This window comes from Myzus persicae, unplaced genomic scaffold, assembly GCF_001856785.1.
Source record: "Myzus persicae strain clone G006 unplaced genomic scaffold, MPER_G0061.0, whole genome shotgun sequence".
NCBI lineage: Eukaryota > Metazoa > Arthropoda > Insecta > Hemiptera > Aphididae > Myzus > Myzus persicae.
Window position 1 is genome coordinate 525836 of NW_019104466.1, and position 18327 is coordinate 544162.

The 18327-nt window shown below is 25.5% G+C and overlaps 2 protein-coding genes across 2 annotated transcripts; both read right to left on the bottom strand.

Moving 5' to 3' along the window:
- Nucleotides 1-5267: 5267 nt before the first annotated feature.
- LOC111042381 (UV radiation resistance associated protein) lies at nt 5268-13017 on the bottom strand. Its single transcript, XM_022326971.1, has 9 exons — nt 12802-13017; nt 12480-12572; nt 12218-12416; nt 10313-10583; nt 9939-10252; nt 9204-9373; nt 6677-6900; nt 6430-6594; nt 5268-5586 (listed from the first exon to the last, which is right to left on the bottom strand). The coding sequence occupies exons 2-9, from the start codon at nt 12546-12548 to the stop codon at nt 5379-5381; spliced, it is 1620 nt and encodes a 539-aa protein (XP_022182663.1). The 5' UTR covers nt 12549-12572; nt 12802-13017; the 3' UTR covers nt 5268-5378.
- Nucleotides 13018-14530: 1513 nt separating this feature from the next.
- LOC111042380 lies at nt 14531-17959 on the bottom strand. Its single transcript, XM_022326970.1, has 4 exons — nt 17259-17959; nt 16471-16569; nt 16055-16236; nt 14531-15245 (listed from the first exon to the last, which is right to left on the bottom strand). Exons 1-4 carry the CDS (start codon nt 17472-17474, stop codon nt 15035-15037), a joined length of 708 nt encoding a protein of 235 aa, XP_022182662.1. The 5' UTR covers nt 17475-17959; the 3' UTR covers nt 14531-15034.
- Nucleotides 17960-18327: the final 368 nt, after the last annotated feature.

The following is an 18327-nucleotide window of genomic DNA, read 5'->3' on the forward strand; positions in this document are numbered from 1 at the left end:
TAAAAAAGTCAATAAAAGTCTTATTTTCATTATTTTTTGTATGTTTACATAAAGTTATATTTTATTTTTAAATTTTTTAAATTTATTTTATACACGATTCATTTTTTTGTAGTAATTTCAACATATTGTAATTTCAATCTGAAAAATTAATATTTAAATATACTCAAATTAAATCAAATTAAAATAAATTAAGAGCACTCGGAAATCGACAAACACGACTAATGTATGCTTCACGAAAAAAACTACTCAAATACAGATTACTACTTGTCCCGATAGGTTTCAGATGAGATAAAAAAACGACTTCATGAAATTACATGGACAATAAATAAAACTATAAATATTACTTATTATGTATTTAAAAACCGGTAAAAAGGCAGTATAAAGTGGTAAAATACAGAAATATGCAGTACATGTCAAAATTGCAATCAGAATTAATAACCAATCTATGATAGTTTCAATGAAATAACAAACTGTTATTATATACTTTGTACTATATATCTAATTGAACATAGGGTATGCACATGGTAGATTTTTGTAATTAGGTATCTTTCTTCAGTTGGATCAATATTTAAATTTCAAATATACATGTCCATACAATTATTTTAAAATGAATCCTCAGTAAATTCATTCAGTAAAGACTAGATCTTATAATATAATAGTTTATATAATTGAAAATATACAGAGGTATATACATATTTTAGAATAATGTATCCGAATAATTCCATTTTTTGTAACAGGTGAATTTTATCAATCCTTATAACATTTATTAATGTGTCTAAGCTGAGAACAACTATTAAAATAGGCCAGACATTGTTCGGTAACTTATCGAATCAATCGATAAACTAAAGGTATTATAATATGGTGAGAAATGTGTATTTGAAGGATTTTTGCATAAATTATTAATGTTGATTTAAGATTCACTCAATATCAACAGCAACTGGTACGAGGACCAGAAATTATTCTTTAGTTTTATAAAGGTTGTATTATAATGGTATGTATTATTAAAATGAAATAATGTTGCATGATGCACTTTTACTGTGAGCTATATTTGAAAACAAAATCAACTGTTTAAACTCCATGATTTAGTACTTTAAAGTATTTTGGATAGCTGTACTATAGTATAAGTTTACAGCTATCAAAATACTTTATTTACTAGATTTTGGTAATCTTCATTCAATCTTCATATATATACAGAGATAAATAATTATATAAATATATAATTAAATGTTTGACTATTCATTTTCCTGTATCAGTAAAATAATCAGAAAGAAATGTACATGAATTACAGTTATATTTTAGAATATACTACCAGAATACTTCCAAATTTTATAATTGGAACATGACATCATATCTAAGAAGGATGTATCTTTGAATTTCAAGTGAGTAAAATATTAATAAATACCAGACGTTGCTGTAAATTATAAAGTATCCGTTGATAAACAAAATGTATTATAATAAGGAAACAAATGTGAAGTTGCAGGATTTTTTTATGGATTATTAATGTTGATTTAAGGTTCACTCAATATCAAACGCAAATTTTACAATGACCAGAAATTATGCTTTAGTTATTTGAAGGATGGACTGTATTGATATGAAATATTAATATTAAAATTTGTTGCATGATAAACTTTTACTGTGTTGTTTATTAAAAAAATAAAAATCAACTGCTTTCACTCCATGGTTTAGTACCCTGAGGGACTTATGGTTTCTATATTGGTAAATAAGTTTATAGTATCGTAAGTTCCTTAGTTACTAGATTTTGGTAATCTTCTCTCAAGAATCATATTTACAGATGTCATTTATAAATTAAATATATTATTAATTGTTGAATTACTCATGTGTATGAATTACAGTCCTTTTTTAGAATAATGTGTCCGAATAATTCCATTTTTTGTAACAGGTGAATTTTATCAATCCTTATAACATTTATTAATGTGTCTAAGCTGAGAACAACTATTAAAATAGGCCAGACATTGTTCGGTAACTTATCGAATCAATCGATAAACTAAAGGTATTATAATATGGTGAGAAATGTGTATTTGAAGGATTTTTGCATAAATTATTAATGTTGATTTAAGATTCACTCAATATCAACAGCAACTGGTACGAGGACCAGAAATTATTCTTTAGTTTTATAAAGGTTGTATTATAATGGTATGTATTATTAAAATGAAATAATGTTGCATGATGCACTTTTACTGTGGGCTATATTTGAAAACAAAATCAACTGTTTAAACTCCATGATTTAGTACTTTAAAGTATTTTGGATAGCTGTACTATAGTATAAGTTTACAGCTATCAAAATACTTTATTTACTAGATTTTGGTAATCTTCTCTCAAGAATCATATTCACAGATTTCTTTTATAAATTAAATATATTATTAATTGTTTAATTACTCATGTATATGAATTACAGTCATATTTTAGAATAATGTAATCTAACCTAACCTAATCTTTCTTTTGTAAGGTTTGATAAATGTATAAAACAAATATTTGTAATTTTTTGTATTTTTTATGTCATGTTTGCATTGTTTTTTAGGTAACTTAGTCAATATCCATGACCTAGTTATTACCTATGAAAAAAGAACATCATCAGTACACATTACCCATTTATATAGAACAATAAAGCATAGTAGTTTAATAGTTGATATTACTAATTAAATATTTACTTATAAAAACATATATGTATTAATGGGCATTAAAAAAAAATTCTTGATATTTATGATTTTATATTTAGTTTTAAATAAAAAAATAAATTCATACAAATGTTAACATGCTGAAAATAAACAAATTATAGGGAGTAACTGAATGTGTACATTATGTAATTATTATAGACATAAAAAATTATATTTACAAATAAAAATAAAAAAAGTTTAAGAAACTTATTGTTTTTGTTGATGAATTATTTTGTATAATTATATTTTTATTAGACAACATTAATTTCTAAAAAGTTATTTTAAAATTTTGACAAAACATTATTTAGAAATGAGTTTGGTGTGTTTATTGTAAAACTAAATTTATTCTAAGTTAAATTTAGGTTAGTAATAAAACGATGATAAAATCTAGGCAGGCTTATAAAAGACACTTGATTTGTTTTATTTTTCATTTAATAACAACTTTTAAATAATTTTTGTTGGAAATATAGAGGGATTTTTACTGTAAAGCACAGATTAATAATGATAAACATCAAAAGTTTAGTGTTAAATTTTTTAAAGCTATGATAATATTTATTTAGATCATTATGAATTGGCTACAAATGATCATGCAATTTTAAGTTTACGAGTACATTCATATGAATTTAAAAAAATTGACATGAGAATGTTGTACATATACATTGAGCATAACTATATAATATGGAAATAATTTAATATTTTGTAATTCAGTAGCAAAATTGTGTAAGTCTAAGATTAAATGTGCCATCAATTCATACAATTTTATTATCTAAATCAGTGGTCCCAATCTAAGGCCTGTCAAGCTTTCGGAATCGGTACGCTAAGCAATTGGTACTTAGAAAATACATTAGTGTGAAGTCATACATTTTAATTTCAAATTATCTTAAAACAAGCAATTCAAAAGTTCTCAATAAGTTAAGTAACATATTGCAATTTTTATTTTTGTAAAATTACAAAGTTAAAATAATTATTTATATAAAATTATAAAATATTACAATTATTTATATCTTTCTTCATTTTCATTACCTTTCTATCTTTTTCTTAAACAAATTAGGTTTGTTGAAAAAAAGATTGGAGACCCCTGACGTAGATTAAGTTATCATACATCATATTCTTATAATTTCTGAACTATATATTGTATTGAATACATTTAAAAGAAGATTGTAATTTTCCTGATTTGAATGACTTGTAAACTCTCCTAGGTCAGGTTCAGTACTACCTGATGGGTAGGTGAAATACGATTGAAAAAGTTCATACCTTTTTGACTATTAAGATTGTGAACACTTAGTTTTTATAATTCTATGCAACATTGCCAAATATAAAGTAGTCTGAAAAACCAAGTACCTATATAGTTATCAAAAATATAGAAAATATAGTAATCCAGCGGTGCCCTGCCCGTATAGAAAGTGCAGTGACCACTATACTTTTCAAGATTTCATCGCAGGTATCCATGTCTGAGTAAATTAAATTTATGGATATTTTGATCTTAATAACTATGTCTGATACAATTTTTTTTTCGGAATGGGTATTAACTCAACCTTATTACTGGTTGTAGTGATTGCTACACATTAAAAATTAAGGTAGAAAAATATTTAATAATAGGTAGGTAGTTAAAATTATGTGGATTAAAATATAACTCACTTTTTTAAAATCTATGTTCTTAATTTTTGTAGAAGTTTGTGTAATAATTTAATAATTAATAAATGAGTTTTGACTTGAATTTTTTAATTTGAATACCAGAATATAAAATAGATGTATGCCACTAATATTTGGCAATGTAGCACAGAATTTCGTTTTCTATAATACTCGTTTTTTGGGATTCATTGTTCCATTTTGAGCATTCTCAGTACTAAAGTATTACCTGTTTATAAATTATAATTTAATAATTTTTAAAATTCAATATACATTTAAATTTCATTGTAAAAAAATCAACTACACTATTTTGGTAAATAATAATAATTTAAATAAATTTCAAATTAAATTAACTTTTTAATTTAATTTTTATAGTAATGAGGATATACATTAAAAAAAATCTGTAAATTTCTTTTTATTGGTCTGTACAAATCTATAATTTTTTGTGACATCATTTTAAAACAACTCAGAAGTGCTTAAATATTTCCTTCGGGTAAATATAATGTTGAACAGGGAGTGTTGACATATTTACTTCAAGTAAACATAATACTGACCCAGGAGAGATTTCTAGTTTTCAAAATCGGGAGAGTTTACCATACAATTGGTAGAGTTAACCGCCCCCAATATAAATCCTTAAAAAGTATCTTATTGCTATTTTTTTTAACATTTTCAAAATTGAACCTTGACAAATATGTTAAGGAAAAAAATTGCAAACTACTTAATATTACAAATAATGAAATAACTGATAAGTAATAACATACATACTAAATAATAATTATAAAATATATTTTTACATTGTTGAATATTTGTGAAAATATAATATAAAAAACTAATAAAAGTTGAATACTCATAAATAATAGTAATAGCATTCAATTTGGTTATAAATAAATTAAATATGCATAGTTATTATATTATATTATAATATAATATAATAAACGATAATAAGAATAATGAATCAAAAAATTACTTAGTAATCAAACAGACCAGTCTTAAAATGTTTAATTAATATAACAGTCGGTAACATTGGCCAATATAAACTGAGTGATCTCATACATGATCTCATTTTAATACATGTTATGATGAGTTAAAATCATTGTATGCTTGTGTTTTATCATCAGCTAGTGATGGATCTGACGAAGAGTGAGGTATTCCTTTTATTTTTGAATCGTCTGAACTACTAGTATCTTCTCTATAAACATCCCTGGAAGATCTTGGTGGTACGTTTAGAGAAGATTCTAACGAAGAATTTGAAGATGTGAATTTTGAAGTTTGTAATTTTAATCTAAACGATTTAACATTAGTTGATTAGAAAAATGCATTAACTATACAAGTAATAACGATAAAAAATGTATTCTTTCATAATGTAATAAATAAGTGCTCTAAATATTTTATAGATATCCCTATGATAATTATCTGATAAATTAAATAAATAAGATAATTTCCCTTCAAAATAATTTTTTAGCCAATTTAATAGAACGTTTTTCCCAAAAAATCACCATTTGAAATTTTAATAAATCATAATACAAGAAAATTTATGTACAGCCATATAAGGTGATGGCAACAAAACAAATTGTCTATGAAAACTGGAGAGATTAATCAAGGTATGCTTTAAGGTAGTTAACTTATATAATTTGTAAATTAAGATGATGTTGTTTCTGTCATTACAGACGCTTAACATCACAAATTCTTACTACAGTTTAATTATAGTTAATTAAGCAAATTTACTCATGATAAAGTTTTTAGAAAACAATATTAACTATACTTTAGCAAAAAGTTTTTTTCATATTTTTTTTTAAATTCAGATAACTTGTTTTAAAAATAAAAATAAGGAAAAAACTTTAAGCTAAAATACAGTTAATATTGTTTTCTAAAAACTTTATCATGAGTAAATTTGCTCAATTAACTATGATCAAACTGTAGTAAGTATCCAGTACATAGATTTGATATATTACACACAAGTTAGACGGAGACAACACATGCAAATACAACATTCTCTTAACGCTTACAAAAACAACCATAACATTTCTTTAAGGTTTTTAGTTATAATTATGTACCAATACAAACTAAATTTATTAATTAAATAGACCTTATGCCCTTATAACAGAAGAAAAAAAAATAAACGTACAAACTTGATTGTGGTTGCAACATAACTAAACAATTATATAAAGTGGTACGCAAGTCGTTAGTACTATAACCATTGTACCATCGAAGTTGGGCAATATTTTTGTTCAGCAAATAAACAGCATAATTAAATTCTAATCTAGCTTTGGTACGACCAAACAAAGGAAATCTGAAAATAAAATAATTAGTTAACAAAAACATATTTTATTATGAAAAATAAATAAATATTATATTTTATTCTTTAAACGTACAGTCGTTCTCTATCCTGTATATCTAATGAAATATGATCGATAATTTTGCTACGTGATCCTATGTGGTTAATAGGATATCTTAATGGAATATTTAGAAAGTAGGAAATCATAAGAATTAAATGGGCAACATAACCCAGACCGACACTCAATTGAATATCGTTGCAGCCATCAAAGTTTTCTGAATTTGGAAGATGAACATCACATATTGAAATATTTTCGTTGACCTGAAATAATGCATAACAATTTAAATATTTACTATGTTGAAAAAACTTTATAGTAAAAAAAAAATTAATGATTAGTTCAACACAATAAATAACAAAATTAATTGGCCAGGGTTCAAGATTAATCGATTATTAATTGTTATATCATATTTTTGTACATATTAAGTGTATTAAGCATGAACATGTAAATAATTAATAAAATAAAGCTAGTGGCCAAAGACTCCTTGTCACTGAAGCTAAGTTTAATACAAAAAAGAAAAAATTATAATAGTAACAAAATATGAGTTACTTATTATACTAAAATATTACCTGTTTGTAACTAAATAAAAATATAATTTATTAAAATTAAAGATTTTACAATAATTCAGTAAATGTTATTTTTGTATTAAAATACATAATATGTAAGAGATTTGGTTACTTAAAAAAACTTTCCAATTTCAAAGTAATCAAGGAAGCAAAAAATGTAGTTGAAAATTATCAAGTTCAGTGAAAACTGTATATACAATGAACTATCACGGGACCATCAAAAGTGACTGTTTTAGACAGGCCACAGGCTTTAATAAGATTTTAGTCAAATTTGCAAATACATCTTTTTAAAGAATATATTGTACTTAAATGAAAAAAACCTATAGTAATATAATATAGGTACATTATATACATGATACACACATAATACATATATATTTATATAAATAACGTAATCGACTATATAGGAGTACTGATTATATAATTGGGCGTATTCGTACTTTTACGTCTCACAGTTTACACTGTATGCGTAGTATAAACATAATGTATCAATATATTTATATATATGTAATTAAATTTGAGTTTGAACTTAGATTATTGTCCATTAAAAAAGTATTGACAAAAATATTTTTGTCGATGTTAGTCATAGAAAGAGTCACTTATAGGTAGGTCTAAATATATTAGGATATTATCATTTTGTCTGTTGATAGAAGTGTCTGTTTGGTCAAGTTTCACTGTATTAAATTAATAAATATTTCGATAGTTAACATTGTTATTGTATAAATGAGATTAGAACTAAATAATATTTATTTCTTAGTAAAAAACATTTTTATTAAAATTAAAATAGTTATAATGATTTACAAAAAATAATAAATTCTTATTTATTCCAATTTTAAAATATATTGAGTAAAACAAATCAAATAGTGTAACTTGACTTTGATACAGACATAATAGTTGATTAATCTATATCAAAATATGTCATAATTAACATCATGATAAATAGATTAACTAATCTCTAATTACTAATCTTCAAAATGTAAAAGATAAGTTATATAATACCCATGTATATCATACATGAACAAAAAATTCTCAAACAAGCAATAAAATACTAAAACTGTGCATTAAATAAGCGGTAAAAATATAAATTTAATTTGTTTGTATAATTGATGAAATCAAATGAGATTACAAATTACAAAATTTAAATTAAAACCATTTAATGTTTTTTTTTGCGCTTGTGCTTATACCTTTTATATATTTTTTAATTTAACTACTCATAAACAACTTAAAAGAAATACAACACTAAATAAATAATATTCATTGTGATATTAATGTTTAACTAAGGCTCGGATTTATATGTATTAATAACCAACATTTATATTTGTACAACAAAACTATGTACTAAAAAGTTCAATGTATATATTATTCAAAAAAACAAAATTCATTATAATTAATAATATAATAAAATTAGTAAAAACAATAAATATTCATGTAATTATTTTGAATTACAATTTATAACAACACAAGCATTTTAGTATTTAAAATTTAAAGGATTGCCGATTCTGTTGTGAAATTGCTTTATACTGTGTTTATACTTGTAGCTTTGTCAAAAAAAAACGTACGGTCAACACTGCCGAACCAATAATATTATACTAAACAAGTCGTAAACTATTAATTATTGGCTTACAATCACTATAAACTCTGAAGAAAACACGTTTAAACAGTAAAAATGTCAAAACATGTAAGAAAAATTTGAATAATATTGTGAAATATGTAAGAACATGTATTTATGATAAAATATGTAAAAATATGTAGAATCAAAAAAGCTCATATTATCAAAAATCATGTAAAACTAATTTAACACTTGCCAAAATTAATATATCATATCATAGTGAAAATATGTATTAACATGTAAATCCAAGCCCTAGTTATAACTTTTTAAAAATGTTGTCGAATACTAAACAATATATATAGGAATTTTCTTTTTTGTTGAGATTCATTTGAATTGCATTATTCTTTTAAATTTCTATCAGTTCACAATTATATAGCAATAAGTTCTTTACCTCGGTTATAGGATATATAAAATTAAGTTCTGAAACAAGTTGTTTTTTCCGATAAACAAGTTGACTATTTAATGCTGACAATGTGTCAATTGAGTTAGATGTATTACTCAATTGTTTTAGCTGATGGATATCATTGCAAAGTGTTTCGTTCATTTCAATCAGCTTGCTGTCTAGTTATAATACAATAAAAAAGGATGTTTAAATAATATATTAGTTTATATAAGTCTTGTATTACTAATAGTAATAGCTACCACATATATATTTCACCAACAGTCTTTTTTACAATATAAATAGCCATTATTTAATGTTTAATATATGTAGCTAATAATATATGGTATTATAAGAACATTTTTTTTCAATAGTTAATTGTTAAAAATAATATTAGCAAGTTACACAATTAAATATACCAGGGGTGACCAAACTTTTTTTGATAGAGATCTACAGAAAATATTATTTTTTCATATCATTTAATTTATGAGTCATACATTTGATATATTTTGTTATATTATTTACCGTAGTATATTAGAAAAATATAGCATAAAACATATAAATATCTTTTAAATGAAAAATAGTGCAATTTAAGAATATTCGGAACAGTTAAACTTACAAAATAAATAATTTGAAAGTTTTGAATAAACTAATATAACTAATACATATATTATATTATATGTTCATAGCTCATAGTAAACATTTTATGCAAACACTTATGATAATATTAATTGAAAACAAACTTACTTTTTATACAGTTTGCATCATAAAATGTTTTACTAGTTTGAGTTTTATTGCGAAGAATGACAATTTTACGTGATTTTTCTTGACATAGCAACAATACTCTAAATTTTACCAGTTCAATTTCCTTTCTCCTACATAGAATACTTTGACGAGATGGTTTTTGACTGATTTCTTTGTTCATCAATCTACGTATTGTAGCACTTTGATGTCTCCCAGTTCGATTTTCGTTCAAACCAATTTCCCCTTGAACTACTTTTTCTTTTAATAAAGTAGCTGCTTCTCTTTGTTTACTAGTTATTCGTTGAATACTATGCATCCTATAACAAAATATAACATAAATTAAAATTGTAAAATTGTAAACTTTAAGCGAATTGTACCTTGTCAGTTGCAAAAGAGTACCACTTATTTTAACATCTTTCACAGGTAAAGTAAGATGAGTAATGCGAGCTAAAGTAGGCTGATCTTCAGCAATACAATGTGGAGCAGTATAATTTCCTCCAGTCATACAAAATACCAAAGAATTAGAATGAAACATTTTTGGATCTAATGACATTGGAGTTATATATAAAAGACCACTTAGTTCAATACCCCAAACAAACAAAACTTTGGTATGGTCATCTGTAGTTCTCCACAATCGTATTACAACAGCTGTAAAGTTACAAAGTTACTTCAATATTGAACATAATTCATTAATTATTAAATTAACATATGAGTACAGAGATAAAATATACATATTAACTGAACACGGACAAATGGCAGTCGCCATTTCGTCTTCACAGTAAAATCATTTTGCTATTTTGATGTAAGGCCACTTGGCCGTTAAAAAATACCCACCAATAGGATGCATCATAGGTTAGATACGGCCATGTACATATTTTTAATTTTAACTCTACTCTTAAGTATACTAGGGTGGTCCTTATATGGCAGTTTTGAAAAAATATTTAAATTTCTCAAGGGAGACCCCCTAGATTGGTTTAGTTAGATATAAAAATGAAATATTAGAAGTTTCAAGACAATCAGAAAAAGTTAAGCCGTGCCACAAGTTTTATGTTATTGCAACACCAATTAATTATTTTCAATCATTCCCAAACTTTACAAAACTCATTTTTATCACTATCTAAACGACTTTGAGGGGTTTTATTTGAATAAATCAGAGATCAAAAAATTAGGACCACCCTAACCTATTACTAAAAGTGTTATTTTTTTTAAAATTATTAAATTTAAAAATAGTTGATTTAATTGAGTTGAAATGGTGCTGAATTTTTGTAACTGCGAAGAACTCTTATGTCAAAATGGTTTTACGAGGAAATGGATATATTATATGTGAATCATTTTTTATGAACCAAAATTGAAAATTGTAATTTTTTACTAGGACATACATCTGAGCAAAATCTTTAATAGTGAAATTATATTGCACCCAAATATACATGATAGTTTATTACTTCAATTGAACATAATTTATATAAGAATCTAGATTACTACTGAACTCATTTTTAAACAAAATTAGAGTGATAAGTGAATACTTCAATGTTAATTGTATGTTAATTAATTCTCTAAACATTGGAAAAATTAATAAGTGTTATATAATGTACATATTAAGTTATAATTTTAATAAAATTAAAATGTAATAGTTAATACTTACATTATACAATACTTATTAATTTTTCCAATGATAACAGAATTAATTAAGAGGACGTGATACCTGCATGTTTTGTCTCTGTCTTACAAGTGCGTAACATAGCAAATTTCACGCTCAGCAGAACACGTGTAGCTCTGTAAGTTTAAAAATTAGTGCGAATTGACCTCTTATAAAATCTAAAGGTAAGATTATTATCTAGGCAACCTCATAGGTTTTTTATTATATTTTAATTTTAACGCGAGTTATGAGTATTTTAAAATTGTAAATCTTTTATACATCTTAAAATACTTATAACTCGCGTTAAAATAAAAATATAATAAAAAGCCTATGACATTGGCTAGATAATAATCTTACCTTTAGTTTTTATAAGAGGTAAATTCACTTTAATTTTTAAATGAACGGAGCTACACGTGTTCTGCTGAGTGTACAATTTGCTATGTTACGCACTTGTAAGATGGAGACAACACATGCGGGTATCACGTCCTCTTTATGTACAATTAACATTGAAGTATTCAATTACACTCAATTTTGTTTTAAAATATGTCCAGTAATAATCTAGGTTTTTATATAAATTATGTTTAATTGAAAGTTATAATTTTAATAAAATTAAAATATAATAGTTTAATACGATTAAGTACAATACCTTTAGCAGATCCAATCGAACTACAGATATCCATTTTTGACCATTTTAGGTTACGGCCACAAACTTTTTCACTAGTGTACAAAGGAGCACACATTGTTGTTAAATGTAATGTGTAATAAAATGAAGTTTTATTAGCTGTACATTCTGGATCATCAAAAAGATTGTAACCACTGATTTGAATTAAATTTCTAAGCCTTTGCTAAAAGTGAAAAAACATAGATAACAAAATGTGGGTTCTTAATTAAATATCCGATGTAAATACCTGTTGAGTAACAAAAGGCACCCATTCTTGAGAACGGATGGTCTCAGATTTTAACATTGTTACTTTCATTCCAATGAGTACTATTCACCATACCTAAAACAGTTGTAAAAAATAAACTACAGAGGTTCAATCAACAGATTGTGTAGAAAACAATTGTTTATTTGTGTCAAATTAAAATGTATCGAACATCAGAACTAATTAGAATAAACAATATACAACCAACACCTTTAATGTTTAATGAGGTTGGCGTTTTTAATATTTAGTTAATTAAATACGGCAATAGTGTATAACATCTTGATGAAATATTAATTTTTAAACTCACCTTTTGTCGCCCACTGAGTCATTGAAATTCTATAAAAATTGATACATTTATTTGATGACGAATTATTTGGTTTCAAGACTCAGTACATATAGTTTTGAACACTTAACAGAAAACATACTTTAAAAAAAAATAGATCTTAGTCGAAACTTTATAATATTAATTAGTTACCTACATAACCGACTATTTAGTATTGACATAAGTTTTCTTAAGTTATCATTGAATGATAACCATTATCAATTTTATGATCACAGTTTATCAAATTATACAGCATGGAGGCACTGAGATAGATACTATAATATACGATAAATATATATTATCTATCTTGGTGCACGGAGGTAAACAATTGATATTCGATAGATCAATATAATGTTATTATAAATATTATTATTTATTGTAATCATAACGAAGACTTGAATATTATTCTAGCGTTTATGATTATTATTTTTAATAATATTTAATATTTTAACTTACGAGTATAAGTAATTGTACCTATTATTATAAATATGTATCACCATTCACCATGAACCACGAACCAAGATATAATATAAGTAGATACCTACCTATGTATATCTTAGTTCGTGCCATAGAGTATACTATACTTATATAGTATACTCTATGGTTCGTGCCACTGCTTAAAATATAACAGATTATTGCAATAGTACTTGCACTATATAGTTCTAACACGTTACCTAAGTAATTAAAATAGCAGCATAAGGGGACGACCTATACTTAAGGCATGGACTGTACCCTTATGCTGAAATTGTAGATTGTGCGATAACAATATTGGCTAAGTATTTATATGCAATATAAATAGTATAGTTGTTGTACTCTAAAATATCTTCCCTACGATTACTTTTTATTATTTTAACATCCACAATGCGAGAAAACTTCTCTACACCAAAAAATGCACGGCACGTGAAGATATTAACTAGGCATTATGATGAAACGGATAGACTAAAGGATAAGTTAGTATTTGGTCTAAATAATAGATTGATGTGTAATGTAATAGTACTGTGTTATAACGCAATTAACGCGACGTCCAAAAATGTTTATCATTCGATTAGTCCGTTTAACTATTCGATAATTCTAACTATCGATAGTGTACATCACTGATAGATACTTATTTTGGTGCAAATTGCAAACACTATTTTCGGCTACATGCAGTGGTGCAAATTAAAAGCCCCCGCTGGTAGGAGGGTGAAAAATACTCTACGACCTCGGACCTACCAAATGTATTACAAAAACAAATTCATGGAAGTCGGTCGAGCCGCTTTGGAGGAGTTCAATAACAAACACTGTGACCAGAGAAATTTAAATATAAGATAATTAGTACTTAAACATAATATATTTAAATCATATTTTATTATTGTTATTAACTTATTAGTCCAACCAACACTTACTGTAAAAGAGAAGTGAATAGGTTCGTTGTACAAGACATAAGTAGGTAATAAATTAAAATGAATCTAGATATTTTGAAAATGTCATTATATGTATTGTAAAATATAATATTATAGTAGGTACATTATACTTTATTGTGATATAATATTTATGACTTATAACTATTGTTTATAAAAATTAGGATGTAGGTACCTACATCCATTGCGTATTATGTATATAAATATAACTCATAACGTGTATTATATTTTAACGTAACTTATAAAGTGTGTTAACATATTATTATTATTTAATAAATACGAATGCATCATTAATACAACTAAAACATGCTTACTACAATGTGAATATTTAATAATGTGACCTAAATCATTTAGGGGACGTAGGTATAGTGAAGACATGCATTACGAATAGTCTAACAGGATTCGAGTAGGCACTATTAGTGCGTCAGCGTACTTAGTTGGATCCTTAAAAGCACATACCGTATACACCATTTCATTTGGCACTTATTGCAATTTCTATCTTTGGGATGAAACTAGCATGCAGCACTGCGCTTTTAGTGCATGTCTATTGTTTTTGCAATGTGCGTAAAAATGTTTACATTAAAATGGTAAGGTGGGCCACTAGTATGACAATCCTTAACGATTTAAAAAAAAAAATGTAATATAAACATTAAACACACTACTTTATTATATGAAAAAATAATGGAAATAGCCAGATATCGTTCTATCAAGCGACGGCGAAGAAAATAAAATTTACAAATTGTACACAAATTGTTTGTATATATCAAATATTATTATTGAAATATAGTATTTTATGCTCAAACATTTAAAATTAAAATTTATACTGATTTACGTCTCACAATTACTTTTGGAATAATTGACGTAAATTTCGTGGACAGTTGGCAACTTTGCGTAAGTTTCACTTTTTTCCTATTGTTATTTTCCACCAACTCTGGGGGTTGTTGGGGTTCTGTAGGTAAAATGGTTTGCATTAGCAAATAACCATCTTCTCCTAGTTCGCTTGTTCCTCTCCCGGGAATCAGCGTGCGCCTAGATGAAAAAAATATTTTTTTTTTTACTGTAATATGTAACTGTAATGTTATGAGAAACTCCAAAGAAATGTTGCATTTCAAAGATAAATCTTATACACGACGTGTATATTCAGGAAAATAATAAGTACCTATTCACTATTCACTATATAGTAACATAATAGTTGTACTTATATATATAAAGCGAACGCAAACAAAATTACAAAAACATATCGTTTTTAGTATATTTTTAGGCATTTGCCTTTTATTATGATATTATTACCTAGGTATTATTATATTTTATTATTTACATTAATACTAGTACCTCAGATATACTGTTATTATTATTCATATTTTTTTTTCAGTAAAATATAATTGAATAAATATTACATTTTTAAAATGAAGATCCTATAATTATATAGGTAATTATTATTTTGAATTACACTCTATAGTCTATAAATTAGATATTTATTTAATTTTTCAATACTAACTTGTACTTAAAAAGTACTCGAAAAACCAAAGAAATATATTAATTCCACTATTCTTGTAATCGTTGGAATGATATTGTGGTGTAATTTAAATCTCAATAAAAACTATATTATTCATAAGATATATTACTTAATTATATTTATTGTAAGTTTCAAAGATCTTCAGATTAATATTAAGAGTTCAAGTTTTAATATTACAAATTACTCAATACTAAGATAAGGATAATCATGTTATATTTGATTAAGTTTTTTTAAGTTTGAAAATGTTACTACTGTACCTTACGTTAAGGATCTGCGAAAGATATTTGAGAATTTTTAAAATTATGCATGTCATTTTAATTACCAGTTGTATATTCGGCGTATTCTTGATCTCCTTCTAGTGTATTGATAGTTATTATCAACATAAATGTAACACCAACGTACCAAAGCCACCACAGAATAACAGACGATTAATTTACAAATGCATTCCAGTGATTGCAGAGTCGTTTGGTTCATTTGAAATTGTGGTCTCAAGTTGTTGTTTATCTATATGAATGATAAATACATTATCTGTTTGAATATCACATCACCAGGGTATTGAACATCAAATGTTATTACATTGAAAATAATACAAAAACATAGAGACCTAATTGAAAATGTAATGACTAAAAATAAACGTTATTTCGTGCCTATTCTCAATAATGTGGTTACATGTGTATGAACTATTATTAGGTATATACTTTATTTCCAATAGAATAATAAAAACGAATGACTACGTACCATTGTAAGAATAGGTGACGTGTAAGTTTTAAGTATAGGTACTAATCCATCTGACCAACATTGACTACCACTCCATACTAACATTGAAGTAAGTGTTATCTGTAAATACAAGTATAAGTAATATCAGTTAATACGAATTTTTATTTTTAATAAACACAACATTTACATAATATATGTATAAGAGAATCGAGAATACCTACATACGAATTTCGAATTTTAAAAAGCCACAACATTAGCGACTTATTAGCCACCTACTCTACATTATTGCCTAGTACATCGATTGTCTTCTATGTTTTATTTTCATCGATTACTTACGATTGCTAAACAATGGTCATTGAATACTTTTATTTATTTATTAGTTTAAAAGACAGTTCAACTTTATTAAAGTTTTGTTTGAGATTTTATCTTTTTATAATTGAATACGTAAGTGATTATTTAAATTTTTTTTGTATGATAAATCATACGCAAAACACATGAAAACCATCTCTATTAAAATAAGATAAAATTATAAAAACGATTTTTTCAAGATACCCAAATAATATAAGAACATTCTACAGAAACTGTTGTAGTTCAAAACCATGTTATATTTTTTTTTGTGTGTGAATTGTCTGAATTTAGACTCTTACAAATCGTTACTATCTCGTTGTCTTAATATTCTTTAAATTTTTATACTACTACGAAAATTTTATAACAAAGCAATGTTTATAATAATATTCATTATTACAGTTTAATCAAAACACAATTGAAAAAGTATTTCAACTATGAATATTGTATTTAGTAGTAGGTACCTTCAGCCAGAATTTCCACCATAGACCTTTTGGAACTCTGTGCAGACGGCGCGGTCTTTGAATTGGATTCATGTATGCTATTATATATGTTTCGGATAAACGCCAGAAGTAAAAGAAATAAAAAAATGAAGGCAATAATGTGATAATTGATGAACCGCAGTTAAATTTCTGTGTAGTCTGTAACACACTTTCAATCAGGTGTTCATGTGTATTCATTGTTTTTGTAGTTGCTACGTTTAGAATGTGTGCCTAATTGATTTTAATTATTTAAAGATTTGGTTTGAAATTATTTTTGTTTAAGTGCTATAATCAATGCATTTGTGGTTGCCTGTTAAACGTTTAATTGTTTAAGCCAGTTCACTATTACTATGCTTCTGTGATTATATTATTACACAAATGTTCCCAAGTAATAAGGTAATAATATTTTTAGTAGTATAGTTATTAAAAAAGTTAGTAAGTACACTATAAAACATGAATAGTATCATAGTTTAAAATAGTACATTAACCCTATATACAGCCGTATTTGGAAATTTTACTGCCCCAGGCTTGAAATTATTCGCGCCAATTTCCAATACATTTTTTATAGAGTACTTACATGAGTTACAGGAGTGGTAAGTTTTTAATGTCAGGGGCCATAACGAAAATAATTTTTTTAAGTATCTCACGATGCAACTGCATGAGCAAATAAAAAGTAATTTAAATTAAAACATAAATATATTCGAGGGCTGGATAATATGATTGCAAGCAATATTTGGGTCACACCCATCATAATATAGATGATTTCTGTTTCTGATGACTATTTCAATAAAAATATTATACACAAATAATTTGGTGAAAATTTTGGACGATTCTTATGTATTTTAGTGGGCATGTAATTTGCAACAACTATTACTTCTAATCAGCTACATATTGTTGTAACAAATTGAACAAATTTGAGTAAAATAAATGTATATGATCTTCCGATTTAAAAATAATAATACAATAATACAAATATACAATAGAAATAGAACAATACACTGTCTTCATAGGTAGTTCATATGTACAGCGACAATAAAAAACTGACTATTTC

Bases quoted from the DNA above. Each gene is read 5' to 3' on its own strand.
- LOC111042381 (XM_022326971.1), bottom strand. From the start codon at position 12,548: ATGAAAGTAACAATGTTAAAATCTGAGACCATCCGTTCTCAAGAATGG. The intron at 10,253-10,312 runs GTACAATTCGCT...ATTTTGTTATAG, and splicing joins ACTCTTTTGCAACTGACAAG to GATGCATAGTATTCAACGAA. The intron at 6,595-6,676 runs GTACGTTTAAAG...TTTTATTTTCAG, and splicing joins ATACAGGATAGAGAACGACT to ATTTCCTTTGTTTGGTCGTA.
- LOC111042380 (XM_022326970.1), bottom strand. From the start codon at position 17,474: ATGAATACACATGAACACCTGATTGAAAGTGTGTTACAGACTACACAG. The intron at 16,570-17,258 runs GTACCTACTACT...TTGTATTTACAG, and splicing joins GGTGGAAATTCTGGCTGAAG to ATAACACTTACTTCAATGTT. The intron at 16,237-16,470 runs GTACGTAGTCAT...TCATTCATATAG, and splicing joins CGTCACCTATTCTTACAATG to ATAAACAACAACTTGAGACC.